Source organism: Rutidosis leptorrhynchoides, chromosome 10, assembly GCF_046630445.1.
Source record: "Rutidosis leptorrhynchoides isolate AG116_Rl617_1_P2 chromosome 10, CSIRO_AGI_Rlap_v1, whole genome shotgun sequence".
NCBI classification, from domain to species: Eukaryota; Viridiplantae; Streptophyta; class Magnoliopsida; order Asterales; family Asteraceae; genus Rutidosis; species Rutidosis leptorrhynchoides.
The window spans coordinates 347,380,968-347,396,714 of record NC_092342.1 but is presented as its reverse complement, the minus strand read 5'-3'; the positions used below and the strand labels follow the sequence as shown (position 1 = coordinate 347,396,714).

Sequence of the window (15,747 nt, the reverse complement as noted above, 5' to 3'; positions counted from 1 at the left end):
CTATCATATTATCTTTATGATATTAAATGAACCCTATAAATTTTATTACTTAATATATATAAAAGTATATTTTATTATATAAATTTTAATATAAAATTTTATTTATTAATAAATGAATTATATTATTTACTCTAATAAATCTTTTAAAAATATTTAAAAATATAAAACGACTATATTTAAAATATATTATAATCATGTATAAATTTTGGAAATCATTTTGAGTCAAATTGACTTTTGTTGACTTTTGCATATTAGTCTCGAGCATTAGGATTGTGGTACACTATGACCTGACCTAATTGTTAGACAAATATTGACCAACATATAATTATATATAATTAATTTAGGTTCGTGAATCCGAGGCCAACCTTGCACTAGTTCAATGACGTTATATGTATTTTCACTACGAAATACAGTATGGTGAGTTTCATTTGCCTTTTTACCCTTTATATTTTTGGGCTGAGAATACATGCACAATTTTTATAAATATTTTACGAAATAGACATAAGTAATCGAAACTACATTATATGGTTGAATTATCGAAATCGAATATGCCCCTTTTTATTAAGTCTGGTAATCTAAGAATTAGGGAACAGACACCCTAATTGACGCGAATCCTAAAGATAGATCTATTGGGCCCAACAAGCCCCATCCAAAGTACCGGATGCTTTAGTACTTCGAAATTTATATCATGTCCGAAGGAGGATCCCGGAATGATGGGGATATTCTTATATGCATATTGTGAATGTCGGTTACCAGGTGTTCAATCCATATGAATGATTTTTGTCTCTATGCATGGGACGTATATTTATGAGAACTGGAAATGAAATTCTTGTGGTCTATTAAAATGATGAAAATGAATGATTATGACAAACTAATGAACTCACCAACCTTTTAGTTGACACTTTAAAGCATGTTTATTCTCAGGTATTAAAGAAATCTTCCGCTGTGCATTTGCTCATTTTAAAGATATTAATTGGAGTCTTTCATGGCATATTTCGAAGAACGTTGCATTCAAGTCATTGAGTTTATTAAAGATTATTATTATTAAGCCAATTTATAGTTGAATAGTGAATATTATGAAATGGTATACATGCCTGTCAATTTTCGATGTAAAGAAAGTTTGTCTTTTAAAAACAAATGCAATGTTTGTAAAATGTATCATATAGAGGTCAAATACCTCGCGATGTAATCAACTATTGTGAATCGTTTATAATGTATATGAATGGGTCCTTTCACACCTTGATAGACCTTCAATCCTAAAGTCTCAACCTGTTCCCTACACACCATCAGTGGACCCCCTTGATCCCTATCTACACCCAAATACTCTCCAATGAGAGTAACAAAAATACCTCCTCCTATTATTCCCCCGTCCTGTATTCCTGCCACCATTTTGGATAGATAAAAACCAACACAGTAGGCAATTTTAACAAAGCTTCTAGTGTTTCGAATACACTTAAGGTAAAATAAATAGTGTAAGGTCATCTTCTCCTTGTTTTTACCTCTTTGTGTAACCGAATTAGCTAAAAATATATGTATAATACGAAGCTCTGCTTTGTTAATATCTAAATAGGAGTGTCTTCCTCCCAGCGTAAAAATATTATAATTTGACATACGCCTCCAGACGGCGTCCGCGTCAAAATTCCTATCTACCCTTTCACCATGATAAATCAAATTTATACAATCAGGTAGTAGTAATTCACCAGGAGTGTAAATCTGTAAAGCCCTGGCCATGTCCAGCATGGATATCCTATACATCCTACGGCCAAGTAAAAATCTAAGAAAATTTCTATCATCTAACCTAACTACATCCGTATTTAACGCTATAGTACTCATAAGCTCAACACACCATTCTTTATATACAGGCCTACGAATGGTGAATAAACGTTCCCAATCGGGAAAAGAAGAGTTCCCATACCTTTGGATTAGATGCTTCCTAACTGAGTTAACTAGTTGGACCCTTTCCAAAGGCTCCTAATCGATTACCCTCGTTACTTCTACATTTTTCGTTACCAGTTTAAATTTATTACTTTGGTACGTCGGGTAATCTCTCCAGCTTCGATCAAATCTCAAATTAGGATGCAACTATTCTTCATGAATCGTTGGGTGTTCTATTATTGGATGAATTGGAAATTGTACGTAGGCATTAACATATTCTTTCTACGGATCCTAATATGGTATGTGTTGATCATTATGATATTGTTGTTCCTGTTGTTGTTCCTGTTCAGGTTCTGGTTCATATTGCATTTCTAGTTTAGGTTCCAGAGCAGGTTGTCTAGATGATGATGATGCACCATCAGTATTGGTATATCTCTGCAAAACACATTAAACACAAAATTTGTGCATCCAAATATGCATTAGTGTTAGCAAAATAACAACTTGAAACAATTACAATAACATGTTCAATCAAAATTAAACTTCTACACATTTTCACAATTTTAACAATTCTACACTTTTTCAAATAAGCATATATGAAAATATTTACAAAGTTCATAAGCATTCAACTCAAATAACATGTTAAAATAACCATTACTAGCAATTAAACAAGTTTCAAATGGCATTTACATCAAATTAATCAAGTTCATGAATTTTAGACTTGAAAAGTCCACTTTAATCCTCAAAAATCATGTTTAGGATCAAAGTTTGGATCATTTAGCTACCTAAACATGTTACACTACTTAATTTAGCAATAATTTATGACAAAAATCGGCCATAATCTGTTTATATCAAAAAGTCCCAAATTACTCAAGAACACAAACCCTAGATTTCTAAAATTTTTGAAGTTTTTGGCTTCAAATCATGTTAAATAGCATCAATCTAGGTTATACATGCATAATATACTAACAATTTAACTCTAATTACTCTAGAAATTAACAAAATCAAATTAGATAAAAATTAGCTCAAGAACACTAAAATTCAAATTTAAAGAGTTTTAGGGATGTAATTGTTACCTTTCTTGAAAAACTTCTTAACAAATTCATGATTAAAGCGGATTATAGCAAGAGATTTGCTTGATTTTGATGAAAAATTGATGATTATAGGTGATGTTTGGGAGTATTTTACGTATGTGTGTGTGTTGTTTGTGAAGAGCAGAAAGCTCGCTGGGTTTCTTATTCTGCCCAGTTTTTTATCACCGTGCGACCGCATGGATTTAGTGAAGGAACCCCATGCGATCGCATGGGGTCTGATTATTTTTTTTTAATATAAAAACCTTATACTTTTAAAACAAATAATTAATTAAAAATTGAAATTTTGTTTTTTTAGGATGAGGGTGTTTCGGATCGTTGTCCTAGTCCGTCTCTCGGCAAAATTTTAAAATTTGTTACTTTTTAAATGTTGTTTTAAAAGCAAAGTTTTTTGGGTTTTTTTTAATGTTTTTGGCATACTTTAATTCAATAAGATTAAAAATAATGATAATAAAATTTCTCGTCCCTCCCTTGGGTAAAGCAATTTCGATTCAACGATCTAGTCTTCAACTCACGACGAATTTTTAGAAATCATATTTTTAACTCAATGAAATAAAGTAAAATTTTTTTGTTTTTAAATTCACACCAAACTTAAATTTAAAATGCATAAAATTAAAAATTCATATTATTAATATTTTTAATTTTACAAACTTATATTAAATAATAGTAGTTTAAAATATTTACAAACTTAAAAATTTTGATTTTAAAATTTTATAATATTAATTTTAAAAACATGGTAAAGATAAAATTAAAAATCTTTTTGGTCTTTTATCCCACTTTAATCAATCAAATATTATCAAAAATATACGCCCCTCTTTTCGGTAAAGTAATTTCGGTTCTATAACCTAGTTTTACTCCTGACGAATTTTTGAAATATTTTGGGTTGATTGATTAAAGATATTTATACCTTAAGATTAAACGGTAAATTTCGCAGTGATGTAATAAATTTTTGTATGATATCAATAATTTCGGTTACGCATACCTAATTTTATTGAATATCAATTTAATACTTTATAGCGAACGATTCAGCGTTTATTATCAAAAGGTTAAAAGCAATAAAATAAAAAAATAAAAAAACTGTACATACTTACTTATGAGATAGAATTCTCAGAGACCTGCTTTAGCTGACTCATAGGAGAGTCGTGTGATTTGTTTTTCCATAGCTACATAAGCGTAACCTCGATTCTTTAATATCTTTTCTTCTAAACATATGAACGGTTCTTCTCTGCATAGAGTAACAAATTCGGTATTTGAATATGTTTGATTGTTTGAACATTTACCTTCGTGTGACCATTTTCCGCATTTATAACATCTTTTAAGGTGTCATGCTCTTCTTTTTGTTGCGGATTTTGATTTTTATTTTCCAAAATGTATCTTATGATGATCTTTCCTGAGTTCTTTCCTCACTTCGTCACATCTGCCTCTTATTACTGACACCAGGTCACTCGGGAGTGTGTCATTATTACGTTTAGTAATCAAAGCGTGTAGTAGTAGACCATGGTTCAAATCAAAGGAATTCTTCATCTCGTAAAACCTAAAAAAAATAAAAATTCAGAATGGAAGGAGAAGACTAGTTCTTTAGGGTCTGCTAGGGAAAGACCATTCGGATTTCATTTTTGGAAACTACACGAAAACAGAATATCTAACTCTAACAGGAATAAATATTATCCTTAAAAGACTTGATTCTCCCCACACTTAGTTAGCTGTGGTGTCGAAATTGTGATTAACTTCGTTGTCAACTTCCATTGGATCGTGTATGTAATGTTTAACTCTGTGACCATTAACTTTAAATTCAATCCTATTTGAATTTATTAACTCTATTGTTCCGTATGGAAAAACTCTTTTGACTATGAATGGACCAGACCATCTTGATTTTAATTTTCCAGGAAATAACTTGAATCGTGAATTGAAAGAAGAACTCTGTCTCCTTCTTTAAATTCTTTTGAACTTTTGATTCTTTTATCATGCCATTTCTTCGTTCTTTCCTTATAGATTAACGAATTTTCATATGCTTCATGTCTTAATTCTTCTAATTCGTTTAGTTGACTTAGCCGTAGACGTCCGGCTTCATGTAAATCAAGATTACTGTGCTCAATTTCTACTAGAAGATGACATGCTTTTCCGTAAACGAGTTTAAAAGATGTGGTTCCAATTGGAGTTTTGTAGGCTGTTCTAAAATCCCAGAGTGCATCCTTCAATTTTATGGACCATTCCTTTAGATTTGATCCTACGATTTTCTCTAGAATACGTTTTAAAGCTCGGTTGGTATTTTCAACTTGTCCACTTGTTTGCGAATGATAAGCGGTTGAGATTTTATGAGTTACTCCATATCTTTTGAGAACTTTCTCAAGTTGATTATTACAAAAATGAGTACCTCGATCACTTATTAAAGCTTTCGGTGTTCCGAACCTTGCAAAAAGACGTTTTAAAAAGTTGACTACAACTCTTGCATCGTTAGTTGGGAGAGCTTGTGCTTCCGCCCATTTAGATACATAATCAATGGCAACGAGAATGTAGAGATTATTATGAGATTTTGGAAATGGACCCATAAAGTCAATACCCCAAACGTCAAATACTTCACATACTTGAATGACATTTTGTGGCATTTCATCACGTTGACTTATTTTTCCGGCCCTTTGACAAGCATCACAGGATTTACAAAGAAGGTGTGCGTCTTTGAAAATTGTAGGCCAATAGAATCCAGCATCGTAAACTTTTCTTGCTGTGAGTTGAGGCCCATAATGTCCTCATGTTGGTCCTGTGTGACAATGGTTTAAGATTTGACTGGCTTCATCCCTGAATACACATCGGAGTATTATTCCATCGGGACAACTTTTAAACAAATGTGGATCTTCCCAGAAATAGTGTTTTATATCACTAAAGAATTTCTTTTGTTTTTGGTACGGCAACCCTTTTTCAAGGAATCCACATACTAAGTAGTTTGCATAGTCTGCAAACCATGGAATTTCATTATAATCGATTCTCAATAGATATTCATCAGGAAAGTTGTCTTGTATGGCCGATTCATTTAGAACTTCTAATTCAGGATTTTCAAGACGAGAAAGATGATCAGCGGCGAGATTTTCTGCTCCCTTTTTGTCTCGGATTTCAATATCGAACTCTTTTAAGAGTAAGATCCAACTGATTAATCGTGGTTTGGCATCTTGTTTTGAAAATAGGTATCTAAGAGCAGAATGGTCGGTATAGACCACCGTTTTAGCTAGAACGAGATATGAACGAAATTTGTCAAAAGCAAAGACAATAGCAAGGAGTTCTTTTTTAGTAGTTGTGTAATTCATTTGTGCTCCTTGTAACGTCCTACTAGCGTAATAAATAGGTTGAAATCATTTTTCAATCCTTTGTCCTAAAACGGCTCCCATTGAAAAATCACTTGCATCGCACATTAGTTCAAACGGTAGATTCCAATTTGGAGTTATCATGATCGGCGCATTAGTGAGTTTTTCTTTAAGAATATTAAAAGATTTGATGCATTCATCCGAAAAGATGAATGGAGCATCCTTTTCTAGGAGTTTATTCATAGGAGTGGCAATTTTAGAAAAATCTTTTATGAAACGTCGGTAAAAACTGGCATGCCCTAGAAAACTCCTAACTCCTCTAACATTGGTGGGATGTGGAAGTTTAGAAATTACATCTACTTTAGCTCTATCCACTTCAATTCCTTCCTTTGAAATTTTATGACCAAGAACGATGCCTTCTCTAACCATGAAATGGCATTTCTCCCAATTAAGAACTAGATTTGATTGCTCATATCTAATAAGCATTCGTTCAAGATTAACTAGACATGATTCAAAAGTATCACCGAAGACTGAAAAGTCATCCATGAAAACTTCCATGCATTCTTCTATCATGTCGTGAAAAAATCGCCATCATGCATCTTTGAAAGGTTGCAGGGGCGTTGCAAAGTCCAAATGGCATGCGTTTATAAGCAAAAGTACCATAAGGGCACGTGAATGTGGTTTTCTCTTGGTCCTCGGGTGCTATTGGGATTTGAAAATATCCGAAAAAACCGTCCAGAAAACAATAGTAACTATTTCCGGCTAATCTTTCCAACATTTGATCAATGAAAGGTAAGGGAAAGTGATCTTTTCTGGTGGCGTCATTTAATTTTCTATAATCAATACAAACACGCCATCCTGTTACAGTCCTAGTAGGAATAAGCTCATTTTTTTCATTTGTGATGACAATCATGCCACCCTTCTTAGGTACGCTTTGAACTGGGCTTACCCATGGACTATTAGAGATTGGATAAATTAAACCTGCATCTAGCAGTTTAATAATTTCTTTCTTAACAACATCTTGCATATTTGGATTTAGTCTTCGTTGGCGTTGCACATACGTTTTATGACATTCTTCCATAAGGATTTTATGTGTGCAATACGAAGGACTTATGCCTTTAATGTCATGAATCTTCCATGCAATAGCTGGTTTATGAGCTTTTAGCACAGAAATGAGTTGAGATTTTTCATTTTCAGTAAGAGAAGACGATATTATTATAGGTAATTCAGATTCACCATGTAAATAAGCATATTCCAAATGGTTTGGAAGTGGCTTTAACTCTAATGTCGGTGGTTCTTCTATTGATGATTTATATCGATATCTGTCTTCTTCTTTTAGCATTTGAATTTCTTCTGTTGTTGGTTCATATCCATTAGCCATAAGTGCGGCTAACATTTCAGCTTCATCAATTGGTTCAGTTCCTTCTCCTAAAGAACATTCTGCTGTTCCTTGTAATTCTGGAAATTCTTCTAACAATTCTGCATGTGAATCTATAGTTTGAATATAATAACATGTATCATCTGCAGATTGCGGTTGTTGCATGGCTCTATAAATAGAAAAAGTGACACTCTCGTCCTCTATACTTAGGGTCAATTTCTTACCAAACACGTCTATTATTGCTTTAGCCGTGTTTAAGAATGGTCTTCCTAATATGAGAGGAACTCGAGAATCTTCTTCCATGTCCAGAATAACAAAATCTACTGAAAATACTAAAGTACCAACTTTAACTAGCATGTTTTCCATTATCCCTCTAGGATATTTTACTGATCGATCGGCTAGTTGTATGCTTATTCGTGTTGGTTTCAATTCTCCAAGATCTAGTTTAGCGTATAGTGAATACGGCATTAGATTTATACTAGCACCTAAGTCTGCCAATGCTTCTATTGAACTAAGACTACCCAGAAAACATGGAATTGTGAAACTTCCTGGATCTGATAATTTTTCTGGTATCTTATTCAACAGTACTGCAGAACAATTAGCATTCATTGTAACAGCCGAAAGTTCTTCCATTTTCTTCCTATTTGTGATTAGATCTTTCAAGAATTTAGCATATCTAGGCATTCCTGAAATCACATCAATGAAAGGAAGATTTACATTTATTTGTTTAAACATATCCAAGAATTTGGATTGCTCGGCTTCAAGTATTTCTTTTCTCTTTTTACTTGGGTAAGGAAGTGGTGGTTGGTATGGTTTAACATATGGTTTAGCCTTAACTGTGTTATCTTCATTAATCTTTTCAACTACCGGTTCTGTTTCCTTATCTTGCTCAGGTTGTGGTTCTTGTGGAGTAGGAATAGAGTCATCAGAAATTACAGGTATTTCAGGTAGTTTAAGTGTAATACCACTTCTCGTGGTAATGGCTTTAGCTGTTTCATTCCGGGGGTTAGCATTTGTATCGCTAGGTAGACTTCCCGGTTTTCTTTCACCTATTAACCTTGTTAGGTTACTTACTTCTTGTTCCAGATTTTGAATTGAAGCTTGTTGATTTCTAAATGCTTGAGCATTTTGTTCATTTGTTTGTTTCTGAGATGTGAAAAATTGAGTTTTAGATTCAACTAGCTTCGACATCATATCTTCTAAATTTGGCTTTTTATCATCGGTTTGTGGTGGTTTATTTTGAAAAATAGGTCTTTGATGATTTTAAGTATTATTGGATACTTGTTGATTGCTAGGACCTTGTTGGTTGTTGTATGGAACATTTTAGTTATAATTTTGGTTTTGATTGTAAATTGGTCTTGGCGGTTGATAATTATTCTGATAATTATTTTCAGGCCTTTGGTTTATATATGAAACATTCTCTCTTTGTTCCATTGTTTGTTCAATACTGAGACAATCTTTTGTCAAATGTGGTCCTCCACACTGCTCACAATTAATTCTTATTGAGTGAATATCCTTAGTCATTTTTTCCATTCGTCTCTCGAAAGCATCTATCTTTGCAGACATGGAATCAAAGTCATGGCTAGAATCGGCTCTAGCCGCTTTAGATGATCTAACGATATCTTTTTCTTGATGCCACTCATGTGAGTGGGAAGCAGTGTTATCAATAATTTTGTAAGCTTCAGTTGCGGTTTTCTTCATAATGGAACCACCAGCTGCAATATCGATGTCTTTCCGTGTAGTGATGTCGCATCCTTGATAGAATATTTGTACTATTTGATAAGTGTCTAAACCATGTTGCGGACATCCTCTTAATAACTTTCCAAATCTTATCCATGCCTCATACAGAGTTTCATTTGGCTTTTGCGTGAATGTAACAATTTCTCCTTGAAGTCTCACGCCTTTAGATGCCGGAAAGAATTGTTTAAGAAAATTTTCAACTAAAACATCTCATGTATCAATCGCCCCTTCAGGTAATGATTCTAACCAATCTTTGGCTTCTCCCTTTAAAGTCCAGGGAAATAACATGAGATAGATCTGTTCATCCTCCACTTCTCGGATTTTAAATAGAGTACAGATCCTATTAAAGGTACGAAGATGTTCATTTGGATCTTCCTTCGGCGCACCACTAAATTGGAATTGATTAGTTACCATGTGTAGGATTTGTCATTTGATTTCATAATCTGGCGCATTAATGTCTGGTTGAGTAATTGCGTGACCTTGGCCAGTGCGTTTAGCTCTCATTCGGTCTTCCATACTTAGAGGTTCCAGATTTTCCATTATTGAATTTGTTGAATCTGAATCACTAGAGGATTCTGACTTAATGGTTTCTTCCTCGACAATTTTCGAATGAGTGATTTGTGGTTCAGGAGGAATGATTAGTGGTTCAGGATCTCTGAATTGTCCCTGAATATCCTCCGGATTCTCAATTCTGAGGTCGGGTTCAAAAAATGGATTATCGAAAATTTGAATTGGAGTACTTGGTCGACTAGATGACGATTCTAAAGAAAAATCAACGGCGACAATATTGGCTAGATGTCTTGATCGAGTTACAGGTGGTGAACGTATGAAAGGTGGTGAACGTTTTGCTCAGTGCATTCACTGAATATCCTATTAGTTATAAAAGATAAAAATTATATAAGTTATCAAATTAATAGACTTTTCTGATTTTGCCCACGTTTCGAATAGCTAATAGATGCAGCAGGTAGCCAGGACCCTTTAAATCGGAAGCCCACAACTCGCCACTAACAAATCCAACTATTACTACGAACCAGAAAATTTTGGATGTCTATCAATTTAACCGCTTAAAATAATTTTTCGTTTTGAAATCTAAAGAAATTTTAGAGAAAAAATAGAAAATTCTATGTCCTAAAAACTATAACGTCGAGAAATAAGAAAGAAAAAGAGCGCGTCGAAAAAACGTCAAAAAAATAAAAGGTCGAAAAATAATAAAAAGAACGTAGCGCGTCGAAACTTAAAAGTCTAAAAACTAAGAATTAAAAGTTACGTCTAAAGGTATTAAAGCTTAAAAGAATTCTATATCCAAAACGGCAATTATTTAAAAAGTACTAAAATCTTAAATACTAAAACAATAAGTGACGTCGTAAAATTCTAAGGCGCCTAAATCTTAATCTAAAGAGAAAGTACTTAAGGGATTTTACGGCAAAGCCTAAAAATCTAGAAATAAAAGTAAACTACGGCAAAAACTATATCTTAAAACTAATTACGAACGAAAAATACAAATTACGAATTAAACTAATAAAAAGATACGGAAATATAAAAATAAAACTAAAGTTATAAAAATACAATTTTTTTTAAATATTATTTTTATATTATTTATTTTATAAAAGTATTAATTTATTAATTATTAAAACTAATTATAACTTAAAAGTACAAATTAAATAAAACTAAAACTAATTAATAAAAACTAATTAAATAAATAAACCCTAATTAGGGTTAATAAATTAATAACAATAATTATTAAAACTCCCTAAACCGTACCAGCTAATGATCAGACCTGTCAGAGGGTACCATGCGGTTGCATGAGTTTTCTACACTCGAGCCATGCAATCGCATGGCTTGCAGTTTCAGTTTAAATGCAGGTCAAAAATGCAGGCTCAGTTTCTATTTTTTTTTTTTTTTTACTTTGATTTTTTTACAAAATTTAAAATAAGTAATTAAAATACACTTATATTTTTAAGATCTAAAAAAAATACTTTTATACTTTATAAAATATATATTTTCGTTTTACTTTTTTTTTATTATGTTTTAAATTTTTATTTCTAATATTTAAAACGTATTATTACAAAAGTAAATTAAAAATCTTTTTTTTATATATATAGCGTTTTGCTTCCGGCGTTTAAGCAGTCCCCGGCAGCGGTGCCAAAAATACTTGATGTGCGTAGAGGTGTATACGAAATAGTTATATTTTTGCTATGAAATACTATTAAATACGATACAATTTTACACAAGTTATTTATTTATTTATAGAGTGGATATACTTAAACCTTGCTACAACACTTACAGGCAGTGTACCTAATCGTACAGTAGTGTAGTTTTTAGTAAGTCCGGTTCGTTCCACAGAGAGCTAGCCAAGTTTAACGCTATATTTTTAAAACTATATTTGTATAAATATAAATATATATATATATATAAGTATTATTATTATTATTATTATAAAAGGGGGTTTTTACCGTTTAATGACCGGTTTATCGATTTTATGTCTTAAGTCGTAGTTAAAACCTAATGTAAAATATTAAAAATAAATATAACTTAATTTAAAGCGTAAAGTAAATGACAATAATTAAAGTGCGATAAATAAAATTGTGATAATTAAAAAGTACGATAATTAAAAGTGCAATAAATAAAATGACAGTAAATAAAAGTGCGATGAAATATAAAATAAAGAAATTATGCTTATTTAAACTTCCGTAATCATGATGTTTGACGTGTTGATTTTAGTTTATTACCATGGGTTAATTGTCCTTTGTCCTGGATTATTTGATATGTCCATACGGTTTTGTCTATAATAGTCCATCAGTCATAAATATAAAGTGCGAGAGTCTTCGTCAAATTATCCTTATACCCGAAGTCAAATATTCCAACTAATTGGGGATTCGAACTGTAACAAGGTTTTAATACTTTGTTTAATGAATACACCAGGTTATCGACTGCGTGTAATCCAAGGTTTTACTACTTTGTTAACAATTACACCAATTACCCTTGAATGTAATCCACCCCTGTTTCAACGAGTCTATTGATTATTAATCCATCCCCGTGTCCGGTCAAATGAATAATTATTGGTATTTATAGATATCCCGAGCGTATGTGGTTATAAATAAATACGTCAAATTATAAGTCTATATATTAAATTAACGAGGTATCATTTAGTTAATATAAAGCCCATTAATAGCCCATAGTCTAATTTCCACAAGTGTCGTTCTTTTGTCCAAACCACAATTATGGTCCAAAGCCCAATTATCCCGTCTTTAATATTTAGTCTAACATCACGATTACTTCGGCGTAAATAAGCATAATAATAACTTAGCTACCAGACATTAATTTAAAAAGGTTAAACATAACTTACAATGATTAATAATAGCGTAGCGTTACACGGACAGAATTTCGACTTACACACTTACAACATTCGCTAACATACCCTTATTATTATTAATCTTAAATTAAAATTAAAATTATAAATTATATATATATATATATATATATATATATATATATATATATATATATATATATATATATATATATATATATATATATATATCGTGAGAGATAGAGAGGATAGAAAAAGATGTGTTATTTTCGGCCAAAACACGCGAAATTTATAGGACCTGAGCTAATACAGTGCACCATGCGATCGCATGGTTTTTGGTCTTCCTGGCCATGCGATCGTATGGCCTTCTTTTACTGCTAACATACTTTTTTTTTTATTTGCTGACGGTTTTAATAAATAAATATAATATATATATAATTTTAAGAATTATTTATATATTATATTATATTATATTTATGTGCATAGTTGACTTGTAATTTTTAGTCCGTTGCGTCGCGCGTTGAGAGTTGACTCTGGTCCCGGTTCCGGATTTTCGAACGTCCTTTCGTACTATTTAATATCTTGTACTTTGCGTTTCGCGGCTCGTACTCTTGTAAATTTTAGACGTTTCTCATCAATAATATGAACCACGTTGATTGTACTTTGTACTTTTTAGCTTTTTGGTCGTTTGTATCTTCAATTCGTCGAATCTATCTTTTGTCTTCACCTTTTAATATTTAAACGAATATCACTTGTAAATAGAACAATTGCTGAAGAACAATACTGTAATGGCTGGGGAACAACAACCAAGTAACGACACCAACTCTCTTAACGTTACTCTCACAAATAAAAAATTTCGACAACTCCTTGCTGCCGCTCAAGGACACAACAATAATCAAAACAACAACAACGGAAATCGAAACCCTTCGAACTCATGCTCACATAAAGAATTTATGAATTGTAAGCCACCAAGCTATAAAGGGACCGAAGGACCAATTGAACTAAACCGTTGGTTCGAAAAGATGGAATCTGTGTTTCGTCTGAGTAATTGCGGTGAAGCTGACAAGGTCAAGTATGCTACTGGAAATCTATCTGGTGGAGCTCTAACTTGGTGGACTGCTTAAGCTGGTAAAGTTGGATGGACTGCTACCCTAGCCATACCCTAGGAAACATTAAAAACTATGCTGGCTGGAAAGTATTGTCCCAGGAATCAAGTTCAAAAATTTGAAGTCGAATTTTGGGAGTTGAGAATGAAAAATCTTGAAGTTGAGGAATACAACAATCGATTTCTAGAGCTAGCTGCTCTATGCCCTAGTATGGTTACTCCTGAGAGTAAGAAGATTGAAAAGTATATCATCGGTCTTCCTCCTCAAATCCAGGGGAATGTTATAGCTGCTGGTAAAGAATCTATTGAGGCTACGATGTTAATGACCCAAAATCTGGTTATGGCTACAAGGAGAAATGCCAAGGAAAAACAAACCGAAGTGAAGACTACTGATAACAAAAGAAAGTTTGAACCTACTCAAGGTGCAAGTCAGAATTCAAACAAGAAGATTGGTGATATTACAAAAAATGGTTATGTTGGAACAAAGCCGCAATGTAAACGCTGTAATAAACATCATCATGGGTTGTGCACTACTAAGTGCGGAAGGTGTAAGAGGATTGGTCACTCGACCTGGAATTATAGAGTTACTCTGCCTGCTACAAATACAACTTCAACCGTGCCTACTTGTTTCGGTTGTGGGGAAAAAGGGCATTACAGGAACAACTGCCCTAAGAACAAGACTGCAACAACTGATACTGCTAAGGGAAGAGCTTTCGTCATGACCGTTGAAGAAGCTAGGAACGACGATGACGTCATCACTGGTACGTTTCTTGTCAACAACTGCTATGCTTCTGTTTTATTCGATACTGGTGCTGATAGAAGCTATGTGTCTATTGAATTATGTACCTTATTTGACGAGAAAACTCAAACCTTAGACACTAAGTGTCTTGTAGAAATGGCCAACGGGAAATTTGTAAAAGTTGACCGAATCTACAAGGAATGTAATCTGACTCTAGCCAATAAAACCTTCAAGGTTGACTTAATGCCTGTTGAACTAGGAAGCTTTAATGTAGTCTTAAGGATGGACTGGTTATCCCCGATGAAAGTGGGTATCCAATGTTTTGATAAGACAATTAATATTCCTCTCGAAACTGGTGAAATTCTTGTCATCCAAGGAGACAAGGGTGGTTCCAAACTTAATCTTATCTCATGAATCAAAACCCGAAAGTACCTTATGAAAGGATGTCAAGCCATTTTGGCTCACATAAAAGAAGTCAAGCCAGATGAACGGCGTATTGAAGACGTTCCCGTTGTTAAAGACTTTCCTGAAATTTTTCCTGATGAACTCCCTGGTCTTCCACCACAAAGACAAGTTGAGTTTCAAATTGATTTGATCCCCGGTGCTGCACCTGTTGCAAAGGATCCATACCGACTAGCTCCATCTGAAATGAAGGAATTATCCATTCAGCTACAAGAACTCTTAGAGAAAGGATTCATTCGTCCTAGCTCATCTCCATGGGGAGCACCCATTCTTTTTGTCAAGAAGAAAGATTGCACAATGAGAATGTGTATTGATTACCAAGAACTCAACAAGTTAACCATCAAGAACCGTTATCCACTTCCACGTATTGATGACCTATTTGACCAATTACAAGGGTCAAGTATTTATTCAAAAATTGATCTTAGGTCGGGTTATCATCAGTTGAAGGTTAAGGAATCCGATGTTTCCAAGACTGCCTTCCGGACTCGTTACGGACATTACGAATTTTTGGTAATGCCCTTTGGATTAACCAACGCTCCAGCTGTATTCATGGATCTCATGAACCGAGTATGCAAGCCTTATCTCGATAAGTTTGTGATTGTTTTCATCGATGATATTCTCATTTACTCTAAGAGTGAGAAAGAACACGAACAACACCTTCGACAAATTCTGGAGTTATTATAAAAGGAACAGTTGTATGCTAAGTTCTCCAAGTGTGATTTTTGGTTGAAGACTGTTCAGTTTTTGGGACATG

At 33.2% G+C, this 15,747-nt stretch overlaps 1 protein-coding gene across 1 annotated transcript; it reads left to right on the top strand.

Annotated features, from left to right (window-relative positions):
• The first annotated feature begins 13,868 nt into the window (after positions 1–13,868).
• LOC139871459 (uncharacterized) lies at positions 13,869–14,945 on the top strand. The gene has a single exon (XM_071859169.1). The coding sequence runs from the start codon at positions 13,869–13,871 to the stop codon at positions 14,943–14,945; it is 1,077 nt and encodes a 358-aa protein (XP_071715270.1).
• The last annotated feature ends 802 nt before the right edge of the window (positions 14,946–15,747 follow it).

What these genes read in the sequence shown, in the direction of transcription:
- LOC139871459 (XM_071859169.1), top strand. Translation starts at nt 13,869, where the DNA reads ATGCTGGCTGGAAAGTATTGTCCCAGGAATCAAGTTCAAAAATTTGAA.